We start from the raw sequence: 8,812 nt of genomic DNA on the forward strand, positions 1-8,812 counted from the left end.
AGACAGCCCTACATCCATTAGGGAGCCAGCAAAGCCCCAGAGCTGGGCACTGCCCCTGCAGTGTTTCACCCACCACTGGTGGGCAACTCTGCACCACCAATATTTGCTTTCTCACCCTCTTTTCTCAGCTGGCCACCCCTTGCATCTCAGATCTGTTTAGACGCCAAAACACAGGGTTTGTTAAGCAGCAAACACACAGGCTGGAACCTCCAGGCACACAGACCAGTGGCACGGAGAGCTCTGCACGTCCTCCTGTCACAGCACTGTCCCTTTTCATCACCCTCCAAGGGTTTATTTCTGAAAAGAAGGTGTAGCTCAGCTCGAATAAAGATTACAGGGCCAGCCTCTCTCTCTCTCCAGCAGGTTTTTAAGCAGATTGTTTTAATTCAATCACACCAGTGCCACGTAGCAGCACATGGGAGGAGCTGTGCCCTGCGGGGCCCAGCACGGGGGGCACGGGCAGCCTGGCAAAGCTCCTACAGGTAATGGAGCTAAATGGCAAATCAGCCAGAATTTCATCCTGCCTTCCTCGGATTAGAAGGGGCAGAAGTGCTTTGTGAATATGTTTCAGCACAGGAAAAGATGTTTAATCCTCTCACTTCAGAGCATTTTGCAGGCTGGGAGCCCTCCGGGGTGGGCACGGGCACACACAGCACTGAGCCCTGTGCCCTGCCAGTGTCACCAACATTGCTCCTACTCAACCTCACAACTAATTAAAGGCAGGCCCAAACAGCAGGAGCAATTGTTGCACACATTTATTGCACCAGAGCGGGATATATTTTTAACACAATATATTTCACCGAAAATCCATATCTGCTGTTCCAAGTGCCTCGAGTAATTCAGTCCCAAACACTTGCAGACGAACACGGTGCACAGGAGGCTGGTTTGGTGTCGCTGACATTCATCCTCATCCGAGGCTCAGGAGTGAAGCTGGGGCTGACAGCTTTGCCAGTCACAACTGCTCCTGCCCTGACGTGCTGGACCAACAGGCTGGTGGGTGCCAGCTCAGCCTGGCAGGTTATTGTCACAGCTGGGTGCACACGTGGATCCAGACTTCAAGAAAACTCCACAAACCAGTGTCAGTTGTAAATACACATCACAGCCCAGAAATTGTTTGTGTTATTCCAGCTGAGTCCAGCCAGACACACATGCACAGCCCTTGCAGCTCCCACAGCTCACACAGCTCAGAGAGGATGTGCTGAGTACTGGTTTGGAAACTCAAAACTGTGCCCTCCAGCTATACCTACAGCAGAGCTGGTCCCTGCACCTTGACAAAGCTCTTCAGTTGTTTTTTTTTTTGGAAGATTTCAAGTATTCAAGGCCAGGTTGGACAGGGCTTGGAGCACTGTGATCCAGTGGAAGCTGTCCCTGCCCATGGTTGGAACAAGATGTGCTTTAAGGTCTCTTCCAAACCAAACCAGTCTGTGATTCTATGGGAAGATTTCTCCGATCTCAGACTCATTTACTTACTCCACCTCTGACTTGAATGCAGTTCAGTACCTCTGTTTAAGCCACCCTGCCACACCTGGAAGCAGAGTGAACATCCTGGCTCCTTCCCTGGGTCCCTCCTGCTCAGGCTGTGGGATAACGGTGTCAGAGCAGAGCAGCAGTGTTGGAACCAGGAGAGTCTTCATCGGGAGAAATCCAGAACAAACCACACTGCTGCAGGGCAGCTGCAGCTTTTTTGGGCTGGGGGACTCCTGTAAATTCTGACCTTCCTCAGTAGTTCTGTTCTAAGAGTTAACCCAGCAAATCAGGTGCCCCTTTCTGTGAGCCCTTTCCCAGAACTACCACTCTGAGAGAAGAAGGTTGGCAGTCATGTTGCTGTTCTATTTTTAAAAAATCAATGCCAGGTCTGTAATGCTGCTCTTGTTTGAATTTCCTCAGAAAGACAGACCCAGAGTGTCTCCTGTTACGGAACAGATGCCCCGTGATCCCAACCGTTGATAGCCCGGGAACGTCAGGCCCTCCTTATCTTGGTGCCAGGGTTTCACAGTTCTCATCAGCAAGAGAAGAACCTTTCCCACATTGCTAAATGGCTCTCAAGTAGCAGCTCCAGCACTAACTCAGTGGTGTGATCCATCAGTGTTTTGGGATGCAAGCACTTTCCTCGCCCCGGGAGCTCTGGCAGACAGGAACAGGCACTGCCAGGCTGGGAGAAACCGCTGGGAAGTCATTTTTATCCAACTGGTTACGGGTGGATCCTTGAGGGAATGACAGTTGACTCCTCTGGAGTAGCCAGCATGAAAAATTTTATCCTGATGGTTTGGGGACATCTGTGTGCCTTTGGCCCATTTCCAAGTGCTGATGGTTTCTTGGCACAACCATGAAAGCTGGTCTTGTCATCGGAGCTCAACAACCTCAGACTCTCCCTTCTCCCTGGGGAGGCATTGGGACATCTGGTCCTATCAAAGAAAAGCAAACATTGAAGTCTACTTTGGGGAATTGTTTCCAATTTTACCATTTCCAGGTTACAAATTCTACAGAAGAGATTTTTTTTTTCACACTATACTAAAAATACTTAGAGCCCATCAGAATTGAAAAAGCCCCAGAGAACATATTCTTTGGAAGAAAATTCTAAATCTGGTCATTAAAAATGACGGGCTGTACAGAACTCCAAGCCTTTTACATTAAAACAAATACAATGTGGAAAACAGACCAGAGTGTTGATGCAAACTCTGGAAAAGCCAGAGAGTGGCGTGCAAAGTCCTGCACTAGCAGGGTGGGTCACAAAGCATTGCTCTGGGAGAGTTCAATTTGAGAGGTTTGCAGAATTTGAAATCTCTGGTTTGGATGGGAGAAAGGAAATGAGCTCCCTGGTTGTCCTAATTCTGTAACCTCGGGCATTTTTCTAAGAAAAGCACAAAATCAGAAGCTGGACCATGATTGCAAATAGGAAACGAAAATTAAAAAAAAACCTTCTCTATGCAGAATTGCTTATTTAGAAATAAAAATATCAACAAAAATGTGGCTTGACAAATTAGTCACTCTGCACTTGAGAATGCACACAAACACTGTATTATATGGCCATGCCATGCCCTGCTGTATCCATGGCATGGCTCCTTCAGCTTCCTGCAGGTCCCAGCTGTGCCCAGCCCCTCTGCACTGACCCTGTACATGGCTGTGATATCCGTGTCCTGCACTGACTCCAGTCTTTCCCATTTAGGAATTCCCAGTGCTGGGGCACAGCAGAGTCACAGGCTCCTTTCCCTCCGTGCTTGCCCTGGGCACTCTGAAGTGCAGATCCCAAAACTAACAGTGATGTACAAAAGTAAAATACCCAAACCCTTTTAATACACCTTGAGTTTGTACTTGGGGTTGATAAAACAGCTGCCTACCTGGTCTGCAGCACAGGTCTTCTCTGGGGGGTGGAAGATGAAGGTGTCCCCTCGTGCCCAGCCTGACCCACAGGCTGGGCAGCACCAGCAGCTCCAGCATCTTCTCTGGCCTAAAGGGGCTGAGGCCAAACCGAGGATGCTTTGGGGTAGGACCAAGCATTAGACAATCCTGAGAGCACAGGTGAACGTGGAAGAGCTGCTCCAGCAGTCCCTGGAGCATGGGAAGTGCAAAGGCAGCTTCCCAAGCAGTGATGACTCGAGCATCACCCTGTGCAGCTTTTAGGGAGACGTTACAGCGGTTGAGTTCTCAAGAGTAGGAAATTCCTGCAAGCTGATGAAAACCAGGGTCTGGAGAGAGGAGAAAGCACTGCCTCTGCTGCAAACAGGCAGGAAAATGATGCTGCTCATCCCCAAGCAAAGGAGGCCAGTGGCACATGGGTACCAGCACCCAGGGCTGCCCAGGCTCAGCCCCAACCTCCCCAGCACGTGGTGCCCCAGGGCCAGCCCAGGGACATGGGCAACACACCAGCAGAGGAGACAGAGGTGACAAGGACCTTGGTGAGCCTGAGGACATCAGTGTGCTTAGGATACAGAAAATGGGAAGCTGTGGAACCACATTTCAGTGTTTCAGGTTGGTTTTTTTTTTAAACATCTGCAGAAGATAAATACAAATCAACCAAGTGCTTCACAACTACACTGTAAAAGGGGAAGCAGAAACACGGGCAGGTTCCCAGATAACTGGAAAATTGCACTGGCAAAGTGTATGTCAGAGAATTCAAGTGAAAAAGAAAAATGTTATTTTTAATTTGCAATCTACAGAAAAGTATATACATATATATATTCTAAAATATTTAAAGTGCATAGAAATATCATTGCCATGTCAGTATGACAGCAAGTTTGCATATATTGAAATGGGATTAATGAATAATTTCATAATATATTCTTACATTTCAAGATTTAAATGCCTCTTTTACCTGTAGTGCCACTAGTAAAACAGACAATTGATAGATCTTCTGGTCGAGGAGGCTGGAAATACACAAGGAGAATAAGAAAATCACATTAATCAAATGCAGAAGGGTTAACAGGAGAGGCTGTTGCCATTGTGTAAATCTAAAGACACAACCAATTATGTTTTAGCTTTGCCATAAAAACCTGTCCTTCCCCTCAGACCATCATAAAACTCTTTTTATCAGGTTTCTTCAGTTGATGCAAACTATTCCTTGTGCTTTGCTCCAGTTGCACTAAGGACATGCTTTAGGGTAAGAAGACTGAGGGAATACTTGCCTTGCCATTAGTATTTGCGAAGACATCATCTATACCTGTAGGTGTGTGGGAAAACTTGAGAAAATTTACTGATTTCCAGATAATTCTGGAAACAACTCCACAACAGGGAACAAGATTCCAAAGCTGCTGATTGCTCCCATTTCCAGCAGCATCTCTGTATTCTCAGCACCACCTCATGTGTGTGCTATTTTGGTTCATGAATGACTAAATAAAAAGCTTGAACATCAGAAGCTGCTTTTGAGAGTTTTGCACGAGTATGAGCAGCCAGTGAAAAATATCACAGCAATTTTCCAAAAATATCCCAGCTAAATACTGCCAAGGAGTGTTTCTGAGCTACAGAAACCCCAGCAGAAAGCGAAGGGTGCAGAGACATTCCCCCAGTGCCACCCTGGGTAACTACTGGAATTCGAGTGACTTAACCACAGCATTTCACTGCTGTCCCATTAAATGTTCAGCAGGGATGAAGCAAATACTGTCCATCCTTCCCTGGGAGGGTGGGGAGGCCCTGGCACAGGTTGCCCAGAGAAGCTGTGGCTGCCCCATCCCTGCAAGTGTCCAAGGCCAGGCTGGACGGGGTTTGGAGCAACCTGGGCTAGTGGAAGGTGTCCCTGCCCATGGCAGGGGGTGGAATGAGATGAGCTTTAAGGTGCCTTCCAACCAAACCATTCAATGATTCTGTGATCTCCATTGGATGGTATCAGCAGTCCCTGGGCTCCTCCACTGTTTCCCTCGTGGAGAAGCTTCCTCTGCCAGAGAAAACCTTCCCCCCTTTTGTCAGTGCAATAAGTGTCACACTGTCAGCTGCAGCTGCAAGTGGGAAAAGCAACATGCCAAGACTCACCACAGGCACATGTCGACTCTCACGGCCACGGTCCTGGAAGAGATTAAAGTAACAGAAGTGACTTTCACTTTAATTCCTGCAGTGTAACCCACTTGCTAATCATCTGCAAACCATTAAGGGAGAGTGTGACCTAGAGCAGAAAAATTCGTGGCTGGCACTTAGGTCATCTCTTCTCTCCAGACTTTCTTGCCTTAACTGCAGTGCCATCCTTGGATTTCAAGCAGTGCTTGGGTTGGTTGAGCTGGATCCAGGGTGTTTCATACAAGTGTGAGGCTGTAGGCTTACATGTAGGAGGACAGCATTTCAAATAACAACCCGTTTCCCAGGCCTAAATAGCAGCTGATAGTGTATTTGAGGAGAAAGGACTGGAATGTTGGCTCTGCCATCAACAAGGAACACCACCAAGAGGCAACTGCACCAAGCTCAGTATTATCAGCCATAAGCTGCTCTTTTGTGCTCTCCACACACTGAACCTGCCACGTGGTTCACAAGTCCCCGTATATTTTACTGTCTTTTTAAAGAAATTACAAAAAGTTGTTAAAGGAGAGGGAGAGCAAACTCACCTCCACCTCCTGCATGGTCTGGATGCGAACCCCGCAGCGCCTCCCTCTCTCCACCAGCTCCTTCTCAAAAGGGTCCATCAGGATGATGGAGCTCAGGCCTGGTGTTTCCTTCCTCTCCACATGGTCCAGGAGGATCCTGGCTTTTTCAGGCTTGTCACAAATGACCGTGGAAATGTCAGCTGGAAGAAGAGCAGCCAAACAAGCTGTTTGCAGTAAATCCTTTTTAATGCAAGACTCTGGCTCACAGCTAACGCTGTATCAGTTCTGATAGTCACTCCAGGCTACATCAGAAATCTCAGCACTCTCTTGAAAAATTACTGCAATCTTAGCTAACCTAAATCAATGCCAGAGTTGCAGCTGACATCCACGATTATTCTGGGATTCAGCTCAAAATAATAAAATTGTTCCCCACACGGGTTATAAAATCCAGGAGGCAAAATATGAAGCAGCACAGGAGTGGGTGGCTGTGGAGTAATTCCCACACCCAGAGCAGCCCTATCCATGGCTGTGCACAACTGGGAATGTGGGAAACACGGAGGAGGCAGCCCTGACCCAGCACGGGGACACATGGCTCCCCAGGAACCTCTCTGAGTGACTTCAAGGCACTCAAGAAGTCACAATGCCCCATCCCTGGGAGTGTTCAAAGTGTTCAAAGCCAGGCTGGACAGGGCTTGGAGCAACCTGGGACAGTGGAAGGTGTCCCTGCCCATGGTAGGGGGGTTGGAACTAGGTGAGCTTTAAGGTCCCTTCCAACCCAAACCGTTCTAGGATTCCACATTCCCCTGTCTTTCAGAAGCAGAAAATGACCCATTCTGAGCAACAAAACTTATTTCTGAGAGGATGACATCAATTTTGGTGTTACCTGTGTTGACAATGTACCGAATGGCTCCAGGACCCAAAGTGTCATAGAGGGGAACCACCACCATGGAGTAGGTGTAGCAAGCCAGCTCAGAGATGATCCACTGCAGGAGGGCATGGAAGCACAGAGGTGAGAAGGGGCCGTGGGAGCAGATTTAACACACTGAGAACAAGCTGACAAGTCAGGAACATTATTAATACAACATCAAGGTGAACTTAAAATCTCACCTCTGGACGGTTTTGAGCAAAGACCCCAATGAACTGCTTTGTGGATGGCTTGCAGCCCTGCTGCAGAAGGCCTGAACCCAGAGCTTCTGCTCTTTCAGCCACCTGGAATTTGGAGAGGAAAAAATACATAAAAAAAGAGGAATATAAGCAATACCAAACTAAGTGAAGAGTTATACAGGGAGGCTCTCAAATTATCGTATTTGCTATCAAAAAGTCCAATTTTTATCTATCAGGAGCCATCATTAGTTGACCAGCAGCTGATGTCTGGCTGGCGATGCCCCACGGCTCCAGAGTGTGTCAGTGCTGCAGTCAGGAGTGGGCTCATGGCATGGAGCCAGCCCCTGGAAGCTGACACACTGATATAATACCTGGATGTGCCCAGCTGGGGACACGGGAACCCTCACACAGCTCAGGAGCTACACCCTGGTGTGGTCCGTGTGTCACCAACGGGCACCCAACACCCCTTCTTCTGTCGGGCAGGGGGAGAGGATGGACAAGGGTGTCAACTCCAGCTCACCTCCTTGTAGGACAGCCACTGGTAGGGCTGCTTGGGTTTCCTGAACCCCAGGCAGGGGCCGTTCTCTGGAAGACACAAGCAGAGATGACAAATTACGGGGGTTACTGCCCAGTGCCACACTGTGGGGATGTGGCAGAGCCTCCCACAGTAAATCCAGTTACTGGGGGGCTGCCTCTCACTCCAGCAAATTACACACACAAGAGCACCTGATGGAAATCGAGCTGCTGGGATCCCAAAGAGCTTTAATCCTCCCCCCCTGAGCTACAGGAGGGACAGCAGCAGTTTGCCCCAAACAGCTTCATCAGAAGACACTTCTGGGAAGGTCATATGAACATTAGTGTCTGATGAGGGCTCTCATCCCAAACCCCAGCTCCCACTGCTTGCACTGCCTTTTGATTAAAACAGTTCAAAGTGAAAACTGCTATTTTTAGCCCAGCCTACTCTGGAGGAGTAAAAACAACACGCAGCACTGTGTGACAGGATGAAGATTTGAAAAGTTTAAATAATTTGCTGACTGTACCTACCTGCACAAGATCCTTTCCTCCATACACCTACTGAGTCATTTATTCACCCCTGCCCTGTGGGGTGGAACAGGTGCAATTCCACTGAGGTTTTTGGTGGTATCAAAAATAATAATCTGACCATGACATTGTTGTGTCCAATGAGGCATGACATCATAAACAGCAGACACAAAAATGGTTATGATAGAGCAGGGAAGAGTCATCGTGGCTTTTTGGAGTGGGACACGATGTCTCAGGAGTGTTTGAGAGCTCTCTGATGGTGCCATCAACTGTGGGGTAAGGACATCTGCATCACCTGGTCCCCCCCTCTGCTCCCAGGCCTCCTCACCACCATGCTCTCACCAGAGATGCTGAATCCCCTCCTGAAGACCTCGTACATGGTCCTGGCGTCATCGTAGTAGTGTGTCAGCAGCTGAGGGCTGTCCCCGATCACCGACCGGCGCGCCCCGGCCAGGCCCTGCGGGACACCAGGGGACAAAGGTGACACGGGTGGGACAGGGAACCCCCCATACAGCACCACACTCCCCAAAGAGCGGTGAGACCTCTGCGGCCACCACCACACCCCTGCCCCAAAAAGGGATGGGGAGGTGGGACATCCCCCTCAGCACCCCGGTGACACCTGCCCAGAGAGGAGCTCATTGTCATGGGAGAGGGCTGATACT

At 48.9% G+C, this 8,812-nt stretch overlaps 1 protein-coding gene across 1 annotated transcript in view; it reads right to left on the minus strand.

The window, feature by feature from the left end:
* The window catches only part of ACSL6 (acyl-CoA synthetase long-chain family member 6), a 29,254-nt gene extending 20,650 nt beyond the window's left edge, over positions 1 to 8,604 (minus strand). Inside the window, exons 1-7 of the mRNA XM_017834615.1 lie at positions 8,493 to 8,604; positions 7,630 to 7,694; positions 7,113 to 7,214; positions 6,889 to 6,988; positions 6,027 to 6,205; positions 5,464 to 5,496; positions 4,309 to 4,364 (exon numbers count right to left, since the gene is read on the minus strand). Of these exons, the coding sequence (XP_017690104.1) occupies positions 4,309 to 4,364; positions 5,464 to 5,496; positions 6,027 to 6,205; positions 6,889 to 6,988; positions 7,113 to 7,214; positions 7,630 to 7,694; positions 8,493 to 8,529 (572 nt within the window). The 5' untranslated portion in view covers positions 8,530 to 8,604. The remainder of the gene's footprint in view (positions 1 to 4,308; positions 4,365 to 5,463; positions 5,497 to 6,026; positions 6,206 to 6,888; positions 6,989 to 7,112; positions 7,215 to 7,629; positions 7,695 to 8,492) is intronic.
* Positions 8,605 to 8,812: the final 208 nt, after the last annotated feature.

The sequence above is a fragment of the Lepidothrix coronata genome, unplaced genomic scaffold, assembly GCF_001604755.1.
Source record: "Lepidothrix coronata isolate B3197 unplaced genomic scaffold, Lepidothrix_coronata-1.0 Scaffold236, whole genome shotgun sequence".
Lineage (NCBI taxonomy): Eukaryota > Metazoa > Chordata > Aves > Passeriformes > Pipridae > Lepidothrix > Lepidothrix coronata.